We start from the raw sequence: 21,385 nt of genomic DNA on the forward strand, positions 1-21,385 counted from the left end.
AACTGCTATGAGCAGAGTGATCTGGAACAAACCAGCAGTTCATCTGGATGACCTGCTCATGTGATCTTCGGTGTTTACTGATGCCTGGTACTGTATTTAACTTGAATGTGTAATTTTACTCTGAAAAGTGACTTTTAGTAAAGTTGGTATCATGAAGTTCCACAGTTCACTGTGTTTCCATGCTCAGGCATGCTCACTTTATCAGTCAATGAATATGTGCCTCCGTCTTTGCACATCTGCTTCTGAAATAAGCCTGTTTTCTTTTATCTTAGCCTCAACAAGGATTCTGTAATTGGAAGTTAGCAATTGTATGGACTACATACAAACCGAAATAAAATCTAGTTTGCACTGTAATAACTGTTGACTACACACGGGTTAGCAGGAGTAAAATTTGATTTACAACTCAGTCATTTGAACATACATGATTCTGATTATGCACAAAAAACAAATGAAATAGTGCCACTTTTATACAGTCACTTTTCAGGCCGTTATTAGAATATTTTCTTTGTATTAAAACAACTGTTGTTTTCTAAATTCCTTTTACCCAGGTATTAGCTGTAATTGCTGGGTGCCACTGAGTATATTCCAGGATGACATTGGGTATATGAAGAGTGAAGGCTGAGCAAAGCACAGATCCAGCTGCAGGGCTGTTAATCAGAAAACAGGCTAGCAAATGATTTCCTCAGGTTGCGGATGGTCTCAGCTTTTGCTTCATCTTCGTTGGGGTTTCCCCGCTGAGATGATTCAGATATGCTGAAGGTGTTTGTCAGGGACTGCGATTTGCTGAAATGGAAAACAGAGTTGACACTGAGACTCAGCAGGAGAAGGCAGTTATTCAAAGCTGGTTACTGATGCTTTGTCCTCTGTCACAATTACATGGAGGAAAAAAGATGTAAGCAAATAGAATCTCCGTATGCTAAGACGTCCAGGATTTGGGGGGTATAGGAGGAATGAGGGATGGGCAAGTGGATCTAATCTACTATCACAGTCCATACTAGTACCTGTTTATGAAGGCATATGATTAAAAACATGCAATTCTTGGTGCTACTGCTGTGACAAACATTGATGTTATTTCACTGTTAATACAGAATAATGGATTCCTACTGAGGATCACCTTTAATCAGCCACACCATGCATGGCGATCCTTTGATTTCAAATGTAGAGCACAAGGTTTTGTACAAAGTGGTAGCCATGTCCCCACCCATTTTTCTAGTAATTGCCCAGTAAAGAACCTTGTGTGGCTCCTGCATCCAAAGAGAAGTGAAGGAATTACTCTTGTCAAGCTTTCTGATCAATAATGTGCTGCTTACAGTCTGTAAGGAAAAGGATTATATACCCTGCTGAGAAGGAAGTAGCTGAATTGATATGGCCAGGGCACAGCATGCATTTAACAATGAGCATACAAACAAGAGTAAGAACGTGATATCTCTGAGATGTAACCTAAAACTTGTTCTTCCTGACAACAGTTCAGTGGTGGCCTGAGTTCTGCTCAGGCACTTGTACCTCTGGAGTCACTCACAGCTGTCCAGGCCTTTGTCTTTGGGGACTGCTGCCTGACAACAAGTGATAAGTTCTTCATGCCAGCTCAGGATACTTTTTTTGATAGCCTTATTCTACAGTCTACAGATAATAGTGTTTTAACTGAGCACCTACTTCAGATGCGGGTGTGGGTTGGCTTGCTGCTTGGATGTTTCAGTGGGGCTTGGCTGGCTAGGAGCCCGGCCTTGAGCAGGGGGTCTGGGCTGCTGTGGTGGGAACACGCCTGCCTTGGAAGCCTGGACTGGAGAGGACCCAGTTGCTGATCGAAGTTGCTGTGGAGATCCAGGTGACCTTTGCTGCTGAGGTGAAGTGGACATGGGACTCTGGGGCTGCTGTCCTTGAGGAGAGAGCCGTTGCTGTGGAGGGGCGTTTGTCCGTGGAGGCTGAGATGCCTGAGGTTGGCGTGGCCCACCTGAAAGGGATGTGTGCATATAAGCATGAAGAAGGTCATGTGGAAAACAAGCAAGCATCTATATGGAGGAATGGGTTTTGCTATGAGGAGAGACTATTCAGACTACTTTTATGCAAAAAAGATAAGGGAAATCCTATATCTAACAGTGGTGTCTCTGGAGTTTTTGTCCATTTCTCTACCTCTTCAAAGAAGCCCTGCTGCTCCCCCCAAAGGAAGTCGTTTCAATGTGCTGTACTTTTCCATGTAACTAATACTTCTTATTCTCATGAAGTGCTTCCTGCATTGAGAAAGAAGAGTCACTGGAATACCAGCACTAAAGGAAATGAAAGCTGAATCTGCAGGTTTGGGTCAACAGTCCCTTCATGAGAAAAGCAATTTGATGTAAAAAAACAGTGCACCCTACTACTATCTGAGCATCTGTTCCAGCATTATTGGCAGGTGGCTTTAGCAATATTGGTAGCAGACCCTCAAATCTCGCTATCCCTTCTTAATACTTGTCGCCGCTACAGCTCTGTGCAAACACAAATACACTCTGTGCCCCAAATCCTGCTCCAGTGCCATTTCAAGTGCCCTTTCTTTGCTGAGCCAAGTCCTAACAGTTATCAACTGGATCTGTATTGAATTTTCAGCCCACTTTCAGAGCTGATATGGGATTTTACAGTAGCTGCTTTAAAAGTACACTGAATTTGCTTCCTGCTTATCAGTGAATTGGGACTATGACCGAAACCTTTATCCTGAGAGTGTTTGTTTAGAAAGCAAACTGATGTCTTACAGTCCATGCTGTCATGGGTCCCAAATAACTGTACCTTGTGGAGGAGGCCGTGGCTGAGACAGTTGTGCGAGCTGAGGTCCAGGCTGAGTTTTCACTGACTGAGGCTGAACTTGTGGAGGCTAGAGAAAAAAAAAAAAAAAAAAAGCTATTCCAGTTAATACAGAGTCCCCAAAGAGAAGCCCAGAGGTAATATAGGAGCAGTGGAGTCCTGAAGTGTTCCTTAAATACACACACACAGCATCTGGCTGGTAAATTTTCAAGGGACTGAAATTGAGAGCTAAGTAATAAGGAGCATATAAATTGTTTGTTCACAGGGAATAACGGTGAAGTTACAGTTCATAATGTTTTTTAGGTAATCGGGAATTGCCGAATTTATCAGGCCTGAGGGATCTCTTTGTCCCATCTCCCATTTTGGACAGTTGCCAGCACCAGATGTTCCAAAGGAAGGAGGGATGAACCATGGAAATGTCTATGGAGTAATCATCTTTTTACCCTGAGGCGTCTCATCTTGATTGCTCTTAAGTAAGGACCAGCTCAAACCCTGGAACATAAAGTTTATGATCTGCTCTGCAAAATCTTTGCAATAGTTCCAGGTATTTTTTTTTTTTTTTATATTGTCACTCAGACCATTTCAATCTTACAACCTTTCCCACTTCTTAACTCCATTACTTTGAGTTTGAGAATAGTTCTCACAACCTACCTTCGCTAGGCCATTCATTATTTTGCAGGTTTTTACTGCCCTCACTCCCATTCATGTCCTTTCTAAAGCCAACAGGTTGAATCCCTTTGGTCCCTCCATGGGAATGTTTCCAGGCTCCTAATCATTTTCATCACCCACTTCTCTTTCCTGGCTTTGTGATCTTTGCTGCAGCTGCCCAAAGCGGGTCTGCTTGTGTTACTCCAGATGAAGCAGTGTCTTGGTTCTCTGTATACGTCACCAACTCATTCCTTGTGCATCCAAATTCCCTGCTTCTCCCTTGTCAGCACAACCATAGGCTGAGCAATGGTTTTCGTTAGTCTGTTTGTAACAATGTCTTTCTTAAGAGAAACGGTGAGCAGGACTTACAAGGTATATATACAGTTTATGTTCTCCCTCTCTCTACCCCAGTTTAGCTTACTTTTCAGTCTTCGGTACAGTTTGCTGTTGTGGTGACTTAACATACATAGCTCTCTCAGAAGTTCTTCGCTGACATCCCTGGTCCTGGCTAACCCAAATAAGTTGGTGCCATCTGCACTTTCTTCTCTCTCACTGTTTACTCTTTCTGACAGATATTTTAATAAACAGATTAAGCAAAACAGAATTGTTGCACAGAGGGCTGGTCCAAGGTTAACAAAAGTCTGAGTAAGCCTATTGCACAAAATTGTTTATGAAAGAGCAAGGGAAGTTGGAGACAGATAGACTGGTATGTGCTGGATTATTTATATGGAGAACACAATGATAAAGGGGTTGTTGAAGCTCCTGGAAGGTCAAGAGAACGAGTTAAGTGATTCTGGAAGTGGGAAGAAATGTTTCATAGCTGGAAGCACTGAAATGAGTTTCAACTGACTAACATACTGACAACAATGATGTTGTCAGCCAATCTTGTACACAATTCATCTGTGACAGGCTAAATGGATGGGGAGGAAAACCTGGGACTTTTCTATTCCATAGCTTCTAGTCCTACATAGCTTGGGACACTAAAACATTGCCTTGGTGTTGCAGGAATTATACTGGAAATAACATAAAACATCCTGATTAGATCAGCCAAAGAAAGGGAATAAGATCTCATATTGACCTCTGTTGCCTCTGCCCACAGCCAACCCAAGGCTTCTCAGAGATGAAGGCAAAGCAATTTTGAGGTGGAGAGATGCAGGAGTGATGGCCACCCAATGTCCTTGACTGTTTGCAAGATTTAACATCTATCATATCTGTGTCTTCATCTGAGGCATTTTCTTCACAATGAAACTTTGCCTTCTAGACCCTCTTTGCTTGCTTTTTTAATAGCTCTTGTCTGCTACCTTCCCTAAGGCTTTGTGACAGTCTAGCTACATTATTTTGGCCGATTGCCTGCTGTCTACCACTTTATGAACAAATTCTCAGAGTTGATGGACAAAGAATGGAAAAGAAGATTAATGGGACATTTTTCTTTGAAAAAAGATATTGTGGTGGATGCTCTTAAGCCATGTTTCTGTAGGTTTATTAATCTTTTGTATTATTCTTTAAATTAATTGCTGAGATCATGTGTGAGATCCATGACTTCCTTACGTAAATTCTTCTATGTTAGTCTTATAGCCTTTTTAAACACAAATTTTGTATTTGTTATACACCAATCCTCTGGAGCAATAACTGTTTTTAATGAAATTGCACTTTTTTCTTGGCAGCTGAGTCACTTCCTAAATTCACGTCATTGGATGTAGCCAGCTGGGTCTGGGGGCTTAATAATTTTTTAAAATATCAGCTATCAGCAATTTAATAACTGCTTTTGCTCTCTGCCCTGCATGCCTGACTGGGAAAATCTATGTATGATTTAAGAAGTTCTCCACTTTCAGCAATTAAATTCAGTGGAGTCCCAGCACTGTGTCTGTTGTCTTCCCTTTCTCCCTTAACATTGGATGATCCATAAAGCTCACCAATGCTTTGGTGGGGTTCTGTCATCTGCTGAACTCAGAGAATTTGTTTCACTCTTCCCTCTATCTGATCTTTAAAATAAAATTCTATCCTTTTAAAGTTTCCTTTTATTACTTGTATGATTATATGCATGAATGATTTGTGTGCATAAATGTCTTTTAAAATGTCAGATTTCCAAATCTGGAAGATTTTTTTTCTGTTTGTCTTGAATGTCTTCTTTCACTTTGCGATTTAACCCTAGAAGTTTATTTCTTGCATTCCTCGTTTAGGAGCAGAAATGTATATACGCATTCAGGAAAACAATGTTCTCTTAAACAGCATCCATAAAGCTTGACTTCTAATAGTAGGGAGCTTTTGAATAATTTTCTTACTAAAAGTACATTTCCTAACTGTTTGTGCTATCTCATAACTTTTTGATACTGTCCCAAGCAAAGCAAACCTAGTACTACTTGTTCCCTTTCTGAAGTTGTACCTGGGTGTTTCAGAAGGCTAGGTCAAGCTGTTGTTTCCTATTGCACTTAGATTTCACAGTTCCCAGAAGAAATCACCTAAAAAGATGTAAAAACTCTCTCTGACTTACTGTCCCACTGTGTTATTTGACTTACTTGATAGCTGTATCTCATTATTATGACTTGTTGCTTCTTCCATTTCTGTCAATGCTGTGCACTCAATTTCTTAATTTCTCAGTTTTTCTTATTCAGAAACTTACAGAGATAGCCACAATAATATGCATAGTTATTCTATGCATACCCATAGGATATCTAAAGACTTATATTTTTATGTATTCATTACTGCTGCCTTCATATTCAGAACTGTTATTCTTCTTGTTTCTGTGGAAGTCTTCATCTGTAGTTCTATAACTATGTGTTATAGCATTCCAGTAGAAATTGTAGCTTGAGCAGTTTCTCCAATGTTTGCTGTACCAAGGTCTTTCTCTATCATAAAACACTGTAGTTAACACAGTTGTGGGTTTAATTTTCTTGATTTTGAACACAGGTATTTGCAGGCTGTATCCTTGTTGAGAAACCTTTTTTTTAACTTAAGTCTTCTATTTGACATCTTATGCTTCCAAGACCATTTGTTTTGTTTTCCTTTGACCCTGTTTTAGTTCTGTTGCAATTCAATCCAGTCCTGTACAGATATAGACAATATATGCATCTGTCCATGTTCTTCTCAGTTTCTGCAGGCTTCCCCTTTGCTCTTAGTTTATACACTCTTTATCTTGGTTATTTCAGAGGTCAGTTGTTGATTTCACTTTGGCCAGAGTAAATCCTATCCATTCTCTATGACTTTCACTGTCCCAAAGCATTTTTAGTGTCTATTAAAGGTTCCCCTCACTCTACCTAAAGTTTGCTTTGGATTTACTCTGAATGCACTGCATGCTGGGGTCCTGGTCTAGCAGGGAGTAGGCTGTCATACAGCAGAGGCAGAGAGCCACAGTCCTTCCTCTCACTTTATCTCTTGAGTGGAAATGGAAACTTTTCCAGTGTGTTGCAGTCAGTATTATCACTCAGCCTGATTACTCTTCTGCCCTTTCTTTTGTACAGATTTCTGTTGTTCTCAACCCTTCCTGCTTGGCTCCCTGCTAGACAGTGAAAGAGGTAATAGTGCATATACTCAGGGAATGAATGTGCCATGAGGAATGCGAAGGGATCAGCTTAAATGCAAAAATGACAGGTTATTATAGGAATTCAGCAGTAGTCATGCCTCCTACTGATAAAGTGGGTAAAGGGCATCTCCAAAGAAGTGAGGCTGCATTGAGAAACGAAACAAGTCAGGGTGGAAATTCCCACTCTCCTCTTTGGGAAGCACAGATTTTCACCAGAGATGCAAAAACTTGAATGAAACCTATCCTGAGGACTGGTTTTAGATGGAGGTGAAGCTGGGAGTTACAAGCACCTCTAGAAATGCTGTCTGCAATATGAATCTAGAATAGGATTTGATTTAGCAATTTGATTTTGCCTAGGTGTGTGCCCTCCCCCCCCCCCCCCCCCCACCATGTGATGCCACAGTTACATGAAAGCAGAGGGCAGGAGACTGAGCCATTTCTCAGGGCACCCAATGCAAAGATCTGCAAGAGACTTCTCTGTAAGAGCAGGATTCAGTCACTCTGGTATGGGACTGTTCATCTCCTTGGGATGTCTGACTGGCTGATATTTACAGGGAGAAGAGAGAGAAAAAGAGTTCAGGAAAGTAGCTTGGCCAAAAGGTTGATATTCTGTCTTACCCAAGGCCTCAGCGGTGATGGGGTAGATCCAGCAGTGGTGACAAGCTGAGTCATTTTGGAAACAACCAGATCGGCTATAAGCTGTCTGTCCTCTTCCACATGTTCCCCGATCAGGGGCATCGAGCTGTCCATCACCTGCCACAAGAAAGAAAAACAGCAGTTAAAAAAGAGGTTTCCTAGTGGCAGATACTTGTTTCAACTCACCTTTCATGCTAACCTGCTTTATGTCCCCACGTCCTTATCAACACATCTAGTCCTAAGTCTCTTCCATGCTGAAACATGCTAGGGTGGGATTTCTCTATTTTTTATTTTTTATTTTTTTGGAAATGGCATGTGCTTCCTCTGCTCCCCATCTTCCATTTACAACTTGGAAGCCAACCCAAGGCTTCTGGTGGCTGAAGGTTTTCTACATCAAGCAAACACAAACTTGCTTCTTCCTGAGGAGATGCCTCTCATGGATGAGGTCTCTCTGGCATTGTGCTACAGCATTTAGGGATGACACTGCAGCAGAAAGGGACACAGGCAGACACAAAATGTACTGAAGTCTGAAGAGATGAAAGCAACAGGGACTGGAGGAAACCAGGAAACATTTGGGATTAATCAACACAGAGCATTGCACCCTGAGAGGGGAAATAAACACCAGAAATGCATAATGAATAGGATGTCACCAAAACAACAGCACCCAGTGCAGAAAAGTAAACTTATTCCCTGCTTGTCTTCTTGATATTACTGTAATATTACTGCTGTCCAGCATGTACCACAACTGCTGGAGAAAGCTGGGAAGCAAGACTGTGAAGATGGGGGAAAGGGAGTTGTCAAAGGGTCATTGAGGTAAGAAATGTTCTGGCAACAACAATAATAAGGATAGCGTAGCAGATCCTCAGCTGTGTAGCAGCTCTAAACATCATTTTCAGCAGTTCATCATAAATCAAGTGCTTCACAAACAGCAGAATCCCACAGGAAGAACTGTGCTATGATGGAGTTAAGATTCAGCTGGAGTAAATATAACTGTACTAAAATAACAAGAAGAGTTGGAAAAGTTTATTTTATTTTGCTTTGATTTTTAATCCAAACATTAAAAACCCTGGAAATGCTGAGTTAAAGATTGTATTGCTCAAGAAAGGCACTGACTCACGCTCAGATAACAATTGGAATTGCACTCCACCCTGGCCAGGCGATCAGGGGCACTGAGTCCACTATTTGAGTGAAATGGAAAGTTTCATGTATTTTATTTAGAGGTAGAGGAGATCAGTGAGGTGAAGTCAATGAGTGTTTGTATTCTAGTCTGTTCTTGTGGAATAACTCTTCATTTGGGCTCGTTTCTGTAGGTGTCTCACACAAAGACTGGAGAAGCCACCAAGGAAGTTTTAACCGGGAGTTTGCGTGAAGAGTGAGTTGGCGCCTACATCCATGGCTGCTTGGCCTAGGGTGTCAATGAAGGAGGTTAGAAAAACAAATGGAAGTGCTCGGCTAAATGCACAAAGTGGCTTTTCATTCCTCTGTCTGCTCTCTGTAAAAAAATTAGGAGATAGGGAAAGATGTTCCCCAGAGGTGTCTGCAATAAGCCAGGGTGGCAGGGAACGGCCAGTTCCCCTCCGTGTCTCATACACAGGGGCTCCTGGGGGCCCTCTGGCAGCTTCCTTCACAAGTCGCCCTCCCTTAACCCCCCGTTAAAACCATTCCCACTTCATCTGGCAATTCCAATTCGTGTGTGAGGAAAAGAGGTCTCGGCTCCCTGCAATGCACCGTGCGAGGGACGTGTCCGGCCACTAGATGATGCCATTACCCTGCTGACAGGCCCAGCCTCGCTCGGCGGCTCCCTGACCCTCCCTGGGATACAGCTCAGTTCAAAACACGCAAATCAGATAAAAACCCTCGCTTCCCCACCTTAAGAACTGCTTTTCCCTGTTTCTGAGGCAGCAGTGGCTGGAGCAGAAGGGGAAGGAGTTGCCCAGGGAGGTGGTGGAGTTACCGTCCCTGGGGGTGTTAAAGGCAAGGTTGGATGTGGTGCTTGGGGACATGGGTTAGTGGGTGACATTGGTGGTAGGGGGATGGCTACATGCATAAGGGAAGGCCTTTGAAAATGGTGGTGATTTCAGTGAGGAAAGTGTCACAGCCTGTTGCCACTGAAGCGGGAAGGAGCACAAGATGTCACCTTGCGTGTCCTTCTGGGAAAGGCGCATTGCTCTGCAGCTGGGCAGCCACGAATGCTAGCGATGGAAGGAATACAGGAATCACTGACAGACTGCACTCATCCCTTCCCAAGGAGATCACAGACCAGCCATGGGAGACAAGAGGACGTCGGCACATGTGGACCCAGCCTTTGTAGTGGCCCAAGGTCAGTAGCTGCTCCTGAGGCAGCTGCTGTCGCCTGATAAGGTGTATGGGGGGAGCGGAAGGCGGCAGGGCAAAGAAGAGACTCTGGAAACCCCCCCTGCGCCGATCTGACGCTGAGGCCTGAAGGCTGGGCTTGTTATTTCGTGCTCTGGTGCGCAGGAGTGGGGTGTTAGGTGATTTTTAGGGAAGGAAGGAAGGACACAGATGATTAGACATATCCCAAGGACTGATAAGGCAGTGGTGAGGGGATGGGCAGGGCTCCTCGCGGGGCAGCAGGGAGTGTGTCTAGTAACACAGCTTGGCTATGTGGCAGGTGGGGCTTAGTTGATCCAGGAGGAAGAATAAAACAAAAGGATTATTTTACTTGCTCCCCACCTGCTCTGTATTTATCAGTATAGAAGAGGTGTGTCAAAGGGCTACATTATGAAAAAAAAGGGCCAAGGGAGAGATTATTAAACCATACACACTGCTGAGCTCTTTTGAGAGTCTGGCTGCTAACAGCGGTACCTAACTTGTGCTATTTTGAGGACCTGGCCTTCTGAATATTCATGCTGAATATTCTTTTACAGTGGCAAAGTCCTTTAAAGCAGAGAAAAAAGAAGAACCAGCATTTGCCATCAAATTCACAGCTGTTTTAATAGTATGAAATCAGTAGATTTTAGCTTTGAATATGAGCCATGAACACGGTGCTTAAGTGTGCTAGTGCTTTGAGGGGCAGAAAGGTAGTAGGTCCTGTTATCTGCTATGGGAAAAGAAGGTGAAGTTCACATGGCAGCAAACACCATGAGTGAAAGATTGTTCTTGTCCTGTGCTGATAACTCATCATTTTCAATCTGATTTTGTTTGCAACAAACCACTGTGCTAAATCGCAGTTCATAGAACTGCCCATCACTGCTTCTGCAATTCTCTCCTAGAGAACTGCTTTGCACTGTGAAAATTAATTACTGCCTGCAATTGCATTGTGCAGATTTCTTATTTATTCAGTCCATTTAGGTGTGCTTTCTTGTAAAATGTCACAGCTTACTGTTCCTTCTCACCAAGAAAAATACAACTGTTGCACAGTCAAAAACTTTTTTCTCCCTAGTATCAAAAGAGAAAAGCAAAATAAAGGATCAGTTTCAGACCAAGAAAAGTACCCCAGGAAGTAGGCTGGAGGCAATTAATTACTTGTCAACATCTCTCTTCAATCTGCATAAAGTAGAAAAGGTGCCTGTTTGGCTTTGTTCTGCTCTTTGTATTGCATTACTCTATTACTTTCCTGACAGTGTCCATCAGCTTGGCATCTGAATGCCTGCTCGATGTTGGTACACCAGACCTACTCAATTAGGTTCTCTGCTGGCATAATTCAGCATGACCTATCTGAGGCTGATGTGTTTCTTCTGATTTGTATCACATTAGATCCATTGCTTTTTACCTTGGAGAGAGGGAGGGTTTTGGTGTGCATTTCCCTCTGCGTGCAGCCTGGCGAGGGCTGTTAGCGTACGGCCGCGCTTTTCATGCAGTCACTCAGACAGGGGCAGATGTAAAAAAAACAGTGGTATATCCTGACAGAGGCATATAAACCTTAAACAGAGAATTACCCATGTGTGCACGTACATGGGCTTATGTGCAAGAATAGATGCAGGGATATGAAAGCCACATCTCACATCTGACCATGTATGGACACAGTCCAAACATCCTTACTCTAGCAAGACCGCTTTCTCGCTCTTCCTTTCTCAGCTACATGTGCACAGAGACATAAAAATGCACAGCAGGGAGGCAGCCTGCTCTAGGGGATGCTCCTCTAGGTGCCGATGAATTGCGTTCAGGAGCAGACCCATCAGCCGTGGCCCCATCACTGCAGAAAAGACGGAGGCTCCCCAGTGTTTTGTTGCTCGCAACATGCTTGGATCGCATGGCCTTTAACAGGTCACTGCTCCCCGGGGAATAGATACATAATGCTGGAATGTGCAGTCACTGGAGGGCTCATGTGGTTCTCATCAGCATCCCAACCTCATCAGTGGGTGGGACTGCGCTCCCACACATAGCTTTCTAGTGTGTCAGCACCCCTGCATGAAGCCGTAGGCTGTCTCTGCTCATCTTCCTCGGCTGGCCTGCGTTGGTAGAGTTTACAGCAGGTCAGATGCTGTGCCTCCTTGAATCACATAGTGACAGAGACGCTTGCTTACTTGCCAGATTTTTTTCTCCCCCAGAGTGTCTCTTAAGTTTCCACTTTGATTTTCTGGCCAGCTTTTCCTTCTCTGCCCCGCTCGGGTGACCTGAGTGTGCTATCCACCACGTTCCCACTCCTGCCTCCTGGTCTGGTGAGGAACGTGCCGAACCTTAACTCTTAGAGCCACAGGTTGTCCTGTTAGTGGGGCTCTGAGCACAGAAGTCTGTAGCCCACACCGCCTGGAGTAGCTCTGTACTGATCTGTCCTGCTGATCTGCTATTACAGTGAAAGCTGTCCAGGCAAAAATTTTAGCAAATTCACCTTTTTTTTAAAAAAAAATAAAATTGTTTCTGCTGTTTATGGGCCTTTTTGCTACACTCTTGCTATTTATTCTACCCTCTTAAATAAGGTGTGGCTAGGAGTTTTGTTACTGGTGTTCCCTTTTAAAGTGATTAGAGAAAGACATGTTCATTTAGAAACTAAGACTTTTAGTGCACTGAATCACCTGCTGGACATGACTATTTTTCTGTCTGAATGGGTAATGGGGGGGCATGAATACGATTAATATGCTAACATCCCGTGGCACCTGAATTCAGGTTGGGCTGAATCTGGGCATGCTTGTTCATGATTCTGCCAATCTCTCCTTGCAGCTCTGAGAGGTGTGCTGCCTTTGCAGGTGCTCAGCCTAGGATGAAAGGTACTGTGGCACTGGTGCAATGAGACATGCCAAACTTTGGATGCTGCCAGCAACACCTGCAGGCTGCTATGTGCTCGTTAAGAAGGTAGAATCACATCTGTCCCATAGTGGTAAATTGCCACACTATGGGGTCTCATCAGCTGGAAAACAGGGGTGGCCAAGCAGTGTGTGGCTCTCCCATTTCTTTTCACAGTACATACTGAGAATTGAGGGCACTATAAATCTGATCCCCTGCTGTAGATCTGTCAGTTTACATGTGACTCTGAACAAGTCCCTTGAATATCAGTGGGCCACAGCTTTGAGGAAATAGACGGACATTCAGGAGCAGCAACTGCTGGAGCATGCACACAGGAGTAAGAGAGCACATGGGTGCGTATGAACTCTGAGGGAACGTGTGTGCATGCAGACACACTTCCTGAAGGAGACTTGCCTTCAGGTTCCCCGTGCTCTCACCTCAATGATATAGTCTTTTCCATCTTTGCTGTGGACAGCTTTGACAGCACAAATATCGAGACCTCCAAACATTTCCGCGCAGGCGTCCGCCCAGAGTCTGTACCTGCAGAAACCAGAGTCATGGCCTACGATTAAATATCTTGGGTATTACACCAACAGTCACCCATCCTGCTGCTCAGAGGAGCACAAAGAGATTCTGAAGGCATACTTGGTATACTTTACATACTTTGCCCCTCTTGCACAGGAGATGGACCGGAAAAACAAGCAAACAAACAAAAAAAATCAGCAAAAGAGAGAATCTTGCCTGGAGTTTCTCTTTAGTGCAGATTGTTTCAATCCTGCCCTCAAAGCCACCTTAAAATGTTTCTTTCCCTCCTTGGTATTTACATCAGATCTCCAGTCAGTTGTCATTTAGCCAAGCTATAAATATTTAGCTCATTTAATCTCCCAGGAGAGTTGGCCCCTTAGCGTTTGTATTGGCTTTGCCTGAAAGCCCTCCATTATGCAGGCAGCTTTTCTCCTGATAAGATGTCCAGGATATTGGGGCTGCAATAAGATGGGAAAGCGAGTGCAGAATTTAGCAGGGTGTAGCCACCCCCTCCCTGATCTGTGACCTAGCGCCTCCTGCTTTTGACAATTCACTCTTTCAGTGCCATCCTTTTACAGCCTCCTCCCTTTGATCCCTTGGGCATTGCTCCTAGCCAGGCGGTGCCATCACAGGGACCAGGCACCGCTGGTCAGTGGGAGAGACACAGGCTACCAGCCCTTTTTTCTGTCCCTGAACGGGACCACCAGCTGGTATGAGCAGGGGCCAGGTCTGACAGGTGTCCCCTTAGCTGTCCTGGTGTCAGAGGAGGAGGGAGAATGACAAGGGGCCTGTTATGAGGGGGCCGCATCCCCCCGCTGTGGAAATGAAGAGGGAACGAGGCGGCCTGGTTTTATTTCCTGTGCAGCTGCTCTGCAGTCCCGGCCGTTTCAATAAGAATAATAATCTCAGAGCAGCAGAACTGTAAGCAGGACTGTGACAAGATGCGGGGAGGGAGGGAAGGCCACAGTCTTTTGAAAACACTGACATTTTGCAGACCCTGCAGGGACTGGGAAAAGAGCTGTTCTGGCCAAAGAACAAGTTTACATCCTTGAAGCCAGCCAGAGTCCCTGTAGCTTGACAATATAATGATCAACTTGTGCGAACACAATGTTTGCAGGAAAATGGCTCCTAATGAGGAGACCAAGCACGTTCACCCCAGCCCCTGTGAGGAAGGGAGAGCCTGAGGACTGACTAGCACAAGGAGGAGGAGAACTGCGGACCCTGTGAGCCAGGCAGGATGCCCTGCAAGCTGCCCTCATGCACTGCTGTGCTCCGACACCCAGCACCATCACAGATCTCCCTAAGGGACATCTCTAGGTGCCTGGGTTCGACAGGCAGCCTCAGGGAATTGCTGCCCATGCCAGAGCCCCTGATAGCTGCCTGGCCCTAGGTGAGCACTGGGAGGCATCAGGGCTGCTCGAGTGGAATAGCAGTGCTATGGGGCTGAGGAGCATATTTATGCATGTACATCAGGGTAGTTTTTTTACCTTTATCATTTGCAGATTTTTACTGTCATTTTGCTTATTATTATTTGGATGACAATTTTCTGGGCTACTGTTCAGTACAGCAGGTATTTCAGATGACTTCTACTCAGTAAAAAGTTTCAGCACACTCCTATCTTGTTGCATACACTGATGACTCACAGATTTCAAGGGTTTTTGCTGCATTTGTGGCTAGACAGGGCTAGTGCAGTAAATGGGGGAACTACTTCTGTAAACTGAACCTTCAAAATTCAGCTCAGTAGGTTAGCAGGAATCTGGGTTTTAATCCTGCAACACTGCAGTTAGGGAATGTCTGCCCTTCTTCTCTCTAGCTGCAGCTGTGTTGTAAAACAACCAGGATACATAATAATGTCCTGTTCCCATAGTCATATTAGCATCTTTCAGAGTTACCTACAGCATCAGATTAGGTGCTTGGCTTGGTTTCCCCATCTCACAGAACAAAAGGTGCAGAAGGGACCTTATATGATCACCTGCGCAACTCATGTAACCAAAAGAGGAGGCATTTCTCTAATCTAGTCTGAAAGAGCACACAAATTTCCCTTCCCCTTCAGGCAATCCATTTCTGTTCTGTGTTATCACAGAATCACACAGAATCACAGAATTTCTAGGTTGGAAGAGACCTCAAGATCATTGAGTCCAACCTCTGACCTAACGCTAACAGTCCCCACTAAATATCCTTACTGTTAAGAAATATTTCCTATGCCCAAATGAACCTTTTCTACTATAGTTTAAGCCTATTACTTCTTACAGGTTTGTATAGCAATATAAAGTGTGGGTAGTGCCCTATTAGCAGCCTTTCATATATGTGAAGACTTTGCACTCTAGATGTTTTCATCTTTGGGATGCAGCAGTATTCAGCTTGTGGACAACTTCTTCCAGCTCTGGGAAAGCTAATGAAGGAAAGTGAACTTCTGCACTGCAGACATACATTCATTATGCATGAGTGCACACCTCTACTGAAAAAAGTATCAGTGGTCCACAATTCGAAAAGGTAAAAAAACTTCATAAGCAATTGTTGCATATTTTTCTTATAGGCTCTCTTTTCTCCTCTGAGCATTTCCTTTATTATCCTGTGAGCTCTTTAACTCATCTGCTATATTTCTTCAAATGTGGTGCCCAAACCTGGACAGAGTTAGAATTAACTATGATACTAAGATCATTGGGAACTGGAGATATAGTCTGAAAAAAATCTTAGATTCACTAGAGATGAGTGAGTACACATGTACTATTAATTCTACAGAATTAATTTCTATTTTATATTTAGTCATAATTTCTAGACATATATTTATTATATTTCTATTATATATATATTCATATAATTAATTATATTTAATTTTATATTCATAGATTCTATAAATCTATGAATATAAATATATGAATATGAATATGAATCTACTTAAAAAACAGGATAGCAGTTCTGTAGAAAAAGGGTTGGGTTATGCAGCAAAACCGAAGTTACCATGAGTCAACAATATCACAAAGTTGTAATATTAGCAAATATCACAGTGATTTGAATATGTGGAATTACCATCTGCAAAGTTTAGTGTGAAAGATGCATGAGGCAGCTCCTTCTCCCCTTTTCAGCAGTGAGACCTTAGCTACAACAGTGTCCACTTTGGAAGACTAGAGCTTTCAACACTTCAGCTGACAGATTTTTCTCTCTGTTGAGCAGCAGGAAAACACTTTTTCTCTGTGTGCCTCTCATTAGTAATGTACTTAGAATAACTTCTTGTTTCTTCTTATTTTGCACTGTGACCTTTCTGATTTTATCCCTACATGTTTGTGCTTGTGTGCTTGACCTTAGTATGCTGGTCTTTTTTCCTGTGGCTAAATTCACCAAAGATCTAATGATTTAGCAATGTTGCTCCCTAGCTGTACTTCCAGTCTGTTCTCCAAAACAGGACAGTTTGCCTTTGTGCCCTTAGTATTTTTTTAAGGAAATATTTGGTCTTTTAAACTCCTTTATCCGGCCTCCCGAGAGACCTCGCTTACCAGTTCTATCAATGAACTGAAGTCTAAAATACAATTCCTCCCTTCTAACCCAAGAATAGCTAGTACTGTCGTGAAACCCTCTTCCTTACCTCTCTGTCATTGCAATCTGTTCCAGCATTGCAGAACCTGTGTTTGCCTTCCAGTTTCCAGAGATAGACGTCCTCCTAGGAAAACAAACCAAAAACACAACCATGAACATGAAAATACATCCCTGCCCCATCCTCCCTCATACTGTAGTCCTCATTCTTGACTCAGTGCTTGTACAGGAGGGGATGAGGTGAGGTACTTCCTCATAGAAATCTTTCCAAATCCTGCCTCAACAACACTCCATACAGGATATGTTGTTCGAACTCATGAAAGGCTGAGTGAGGAGTTAGGCATGGAAACCTCCAAGGAATCTTGAGTACACATCCAGCTCTGTGAGTACTTTCTTTCTTTATATATCTGGCCTAGGAGAGCTGAAATGTTGGTAGAAGGTCTCTGGGATAATCACCCTTGTGTTCAGCAATCGTAGCATCCTCTGTCTGTGGCTGAGCAACACTCTGTGCAAACATCTGACTAAGCAGTTCCACAAATGTCAGTTATAGCACTCAGGTCTCCCTAACTTTGACTTCAGTTGTACAGTAATCTTAGGAAATATGCTTATATCCTCTTTTCCACTGGATTTTCATTGATCTTACTGTGGCTTACTATGTTTGGACTTGGAGAATTTACTATTGCAAAATGGTTTGAGCCTCATTAGCTGCAACTGATGATTAATTTCCCCAAAATGGTACTGTTGCTGGCATATCTTGAGTTTCACCATCATCCATTAAGAGATGAAAAATTTCCTTTCCTTGACCCTAGGCATGGGGCAGACTTTGGACAGCTTGCTTTGACAACACTGTCCAGATAATCCTGGCATAGTGTACAATCTAAGAAAAGTCAGCAAGCTGACAGCATACATCCAGGGAGAATCTCTACATTGAAAGATATTTAGGCAGAGATTTAGGAGGGGAGCATGATCAAGCATTTTCAACAGGAGGTTTTGGAACCCTCCCTACCACCTCCTTTTATTCTGGTGAAGGACAGCCTGGTGTCCTTTTCCTGATTTCTCTTCTTAAGTGGTATGCATAGTTGCTGTGAAATTTAAATAGTCTTTGTAACCCATATTTAAAGGTGTGGGAGGAGGGCCAAAGGAGCCTAATTACTGTTTTGAATAATTGTGTTTTCATATAGTTGACTCTTGCCTTTTGTTCCCTTCACCCAACATCCACCTTCCTGCTCTACTTCCTAAGCAAAAGTATGGATCCCTCCTTGAGGTTTGGTTGTTGTGAGTCCTTGATACCCTGTAGGGACAGTGTTCAAATCTCTTTTTCTTTTGATACGTGATTCTTAGGATTACGTTTTTCAGTTCTATAATGGGAAGACCCATGCTTTATTATCATATAGATGCCACCATAGTGGCAGGTGGCACCTAGAATGCCATTAGCACTGATGAGAACTCCTGGAGTCTGAACAGTAACAAGATGATTGAATACCAGTGTTCAGAAAATGTACCTGGCATACCAAATGTAAGCAGCTGAGCCATCCGTGAGTAAACCAAACCACAGCTATACAGTTTGACAAAGTATTTCAAAGTCTTCACTGGAAATGAACCCCTTACTCTGACTTGAGAAGGAGGAATGTGGGGGTGTATAATTTCTCCCACAATTTCTTCAGCCACATGAGTAGTATTCATGTTTTCTCCTCACCAGTAGTACAATGTCGGTCCATTATATTTGGTGGAATTTTAGGCATGTATCACATGCTACTTATCTGCTGTTTTGTAACTGGCCCAAGGCATGGGCTAAGTAGGTGTTTGTTAGTAGTGTAAATCTGGAGTCACTGCACTGAAGTCAATGGGAAACTGAACTCAAGCCTTGGGTCATGGGCTGGAAGGAAGTGCATTGAACATCTGGGGAGGAGAGGAATGAGTCACCCTGCAGTATCCTCCCTCGGGCAGATGCGTGCTAAGTAAACATATTCTGCAGAAATGTTGATATACAGTCTGTTCTCAGAAGGAAGGGTTTTTTTTAAAGCCTATATGTGTGGGTGAAGGTATAGAAATCCTGGGTAGATTCCATGGCTCACAGATCAAAGCAATTATCTTAGTCTGACGCATGCTGTAATTGCTTTAAGGCTGCGATTTGCTAGCATGACTAATGAATTTGAGTCTTCTATGTGAGACACCAATGAGAGCCCTGATATTTTGGTGCTTCTACCTCTGCCCTCTGACATAATAGGAACTCATGATATCATAGAAAGAACCTTCTCTTCTGTCTGACACTGGTACAGAAGGGGCAGCCCACGATCAAACTGGCTACGCCGATCCTCAGGCTCACTTCCACAAACGGCTCTCTCAACATAAGTAAATACTCTGGGTTAGCAAGTCACTTGGTGAATTTTGCTGTTTGCTTTCTTTGCTAATAAGCTTAATTTCTCATTAAGGTGTTTCCCGTTCATGGCTGTTTTTTTTTTTTTTTTTTTTTTGTGAAAACGTATTTCATTTAGCAAACAATTGTTTGCACAGCTATATTCCCAAATGGGATTAGCTCTTAGTGTGACTGCTTTCTTTTCTCAATCATCTGGTATTATTTCTGATCCCTGTCTGGATGAGAGTGTGGTGAGTGCGAATAATAAACAGGGAGAGGATATGATCAGCCTAACTGGGCCTTTGTTTCACGTAGAGGCGGTGTGGGAGCGGGCTCTGGAGCCAAGGCTGGGTAGGTTGGCAGGAACAGGGAATTTTAATGGACACTTTAAACCTTCCTTCCTTTGGCCAGTTTGAGTTGTTGTTGACCCGATCAGGTTTAAAACAATTTTTCTCTCATTGGGTTCACATGAAGCAGCTGAGTGTTCCAAAAGTCCTTCCCATGAAGAATGCAGCTCAGTCATTATCTAGTTTGCTTAAATACCTCCGTGTCAGGAATCCGGCCAGGTAACTAGAACCAAAAAATATGTGATCAGGTCCATTTGATTATCTTATGTAACGATGTTTGTGCCAGAGCTAGATGGCCTGGGGGTTGGTAAGCATGGATCCAAAACTCACGCTGTTGCAGGTCTTAGGTAACATGTGAGATGTTATCTGGTGACCTGAAGAATGTGCTGCCAGGGCTGGCCACTTGTCCAGCATTTTGTGGCTGCATAAGGAGTGGTATTCCTGGAGAAGCTGTGCTATTTGGCTTAGCTTTGTCTACTGGTTTGCAGTAAGCAGAAACAGGTGTTTTATTGAGCCGTGTGGTTACATCCTTAATTGAGCTTGACAACTGCTGAAGTTTGGCTGAGCACTGTTTTATATTTTTAAACACCCCAGTGCTGAGGGTTGCCCTTGTCCCGCCTCTCTCACTCCCTTGCAGAGCAGGGAGGAGCACTGGGCCACCTGCAGAAATACCCCTCCTATGTATGCTCCAGGGAGCAATCATGCAAAATGCCCCTGGAAACCCTGTGAGGTGGCCAAGTGAGGCCACCTGTGCATCGTGCTGCATGCTCCTCATGCCCTTGTGTAAGGACAGTGCCACGATCTCTGTCTGGGGAGAAGACAGGGTGTTGCTGTGGCTTGGACACTGTAGGACTCCATGAGTTACAACCGCCTCTTCCAAACTTCTCAGCTCCCTGAGGCTGTTGGGACACCCCTCCTTTTTATTGCCCCCACTGGCAGGGAGGGTGGTGGGCTCAGTTTCCTCAGGAGGGCACTGAGAGCCGGAGGATTTTGCTAAACTGCTGGGTAGGATGAGCCCTGTCACAAGGGGAGGTGGAGGTGGTAGGTGACAGCACAGCAGGGTTTTACAGTGGGAACTAACTGAAGCTCAGCAACAGGTAGAGGGAGATTTATCTTCCAAAACAACGAGCTGATGATGAGTAATGAGGATGATCAGTGGAAGCGGCATCTGGGTTCAGAGGTGGGAGATGAACAGCAGGGCTATTTTTCAAGGGAATTAAGTCAGCCTCCTACTCTGCCCAGAGCAGACTCTGAATGAATTGCACCCACAGCAATGTCTCCCCCCACCCCTGCCCACGTCTCACCCTGGCATAGCCACGCACTCACATGTAAGCCTTGTAATTGTTGCCGATTTTCTGGATTCGGATGTCATACTTGGAGTCGATGAATGGCTCGGCGGTGGCATAGGTTCTTGCCATGGCTACAATGCTCGCCATGTCCCGGAAATCATGCTGGTTCTCAACCTTGACCTTGATTGCCAAAAATACAGCAAAAACAAGACAAGTGCAAAAAGAACAGGAATACTTTGTGAGTGGAAGTCATTTCCGTGACTGTGTCACACAATGTCTGTAAAAAAACACAGAGCTGAGAACAGAGCAGAGATTGCATGAGAGAGAAATTCCCCAACGAACCTAGCCCAGAGCAAATGAACCCCTTTCTCCTTCCTCATGCACGAGCCCTGGCAAACCTGGCACCAAGCAGGCAGCTAGAACTTGGACCAGATGGCTCTTGCTAACGCTCATTGCTTTTATGATACTTCAAAAAAATATTTCATCTCTTAAGGGGCATTACTTCATTCAAATTTTGAAACTGCTATTTCCCATGTCGGGACGGATGAAAACAGAGCATTTTGGGTGGCCGGGAAAT

General features: G+C 43.8%; 1 protein-coding gene and 1 long non-coding RNA gene across 3 annotated transcripts in view; one reads left to right on the forward strand and one right to left on the reverse strand.

Annotated features, from left to right (window-relative positions):
• Nucleotides 1–385: 385 nt before the first annotated feature.
• Nucleotides 386–21,385, reverse strand: part of SYN3 (synapsin III) — a gene marked incomplete at its 5' end in the record, with an annotated part of 168,887 nt that continues 147,887 nt past the window's right edge. The window contains 7 exons of one of the 2 annotated variants that reach the window (XM_082784802.1): nucleotides 386–783; nucleotides 1,654–1,951; nucleotides 2,758–2,827; nucleotides 7,559–7,693; nucleotides 13,198–13,300; nucleotides 16,869–16,943; nucleotides 20,846–20,988. In XM_082784802.1, coding sequence (XP_082640928.1) covers nucleotides 651–783; nucleotides 1,654–1,951; nucleotides 2,758–2,827; nucleotides 7,559–7,693; nucleotides 13,198–13,300; nucleotides 16,869–16,943; nucleotides 20,846–20,988 — 957 coding nt within the window. In that variant the 3' untranslated portion in view covers nucleotides 386–650. Of the gene's footprint in view, nucleotides 784–1,653; nucleotides 1,952–2,757; nucleotides 2,843–7,558; nucleotides 7,694–13,197; nucleotides 13,301–16,868; nucleotides 16,944–20,845; nucleotides 20,989–21,385 lie in introns of both variants that reach the window. The other variant, XM_082784801.1, reaches the window with a different exon arrangement.
• LOC309891901 overlaps nucleotides 17,183–21,385 on the forward strand; it is a 56,784-nt gene continuing 52,581 nt past the window's right edge. The window contains exon 1 of the long non-coding RNA XR_014319568.1: nucleotides 17,183–17,198. This is a non-coding gene — a long non-coding RNA (uncharacterized lncRNA). The remainder of the gene's footprint in view (nucleotides 17,199–21,385) is intronic.

Source organism: Aythya marila (assembly GCF_965140915.1).
Source record: "Aythya marila genome assembly, chromosome: 1".
NCBI lineage: Eukaryota > Metazoa > Chordata > Aves > Anseriformes > Anatidae > Aythya > Aythya marila.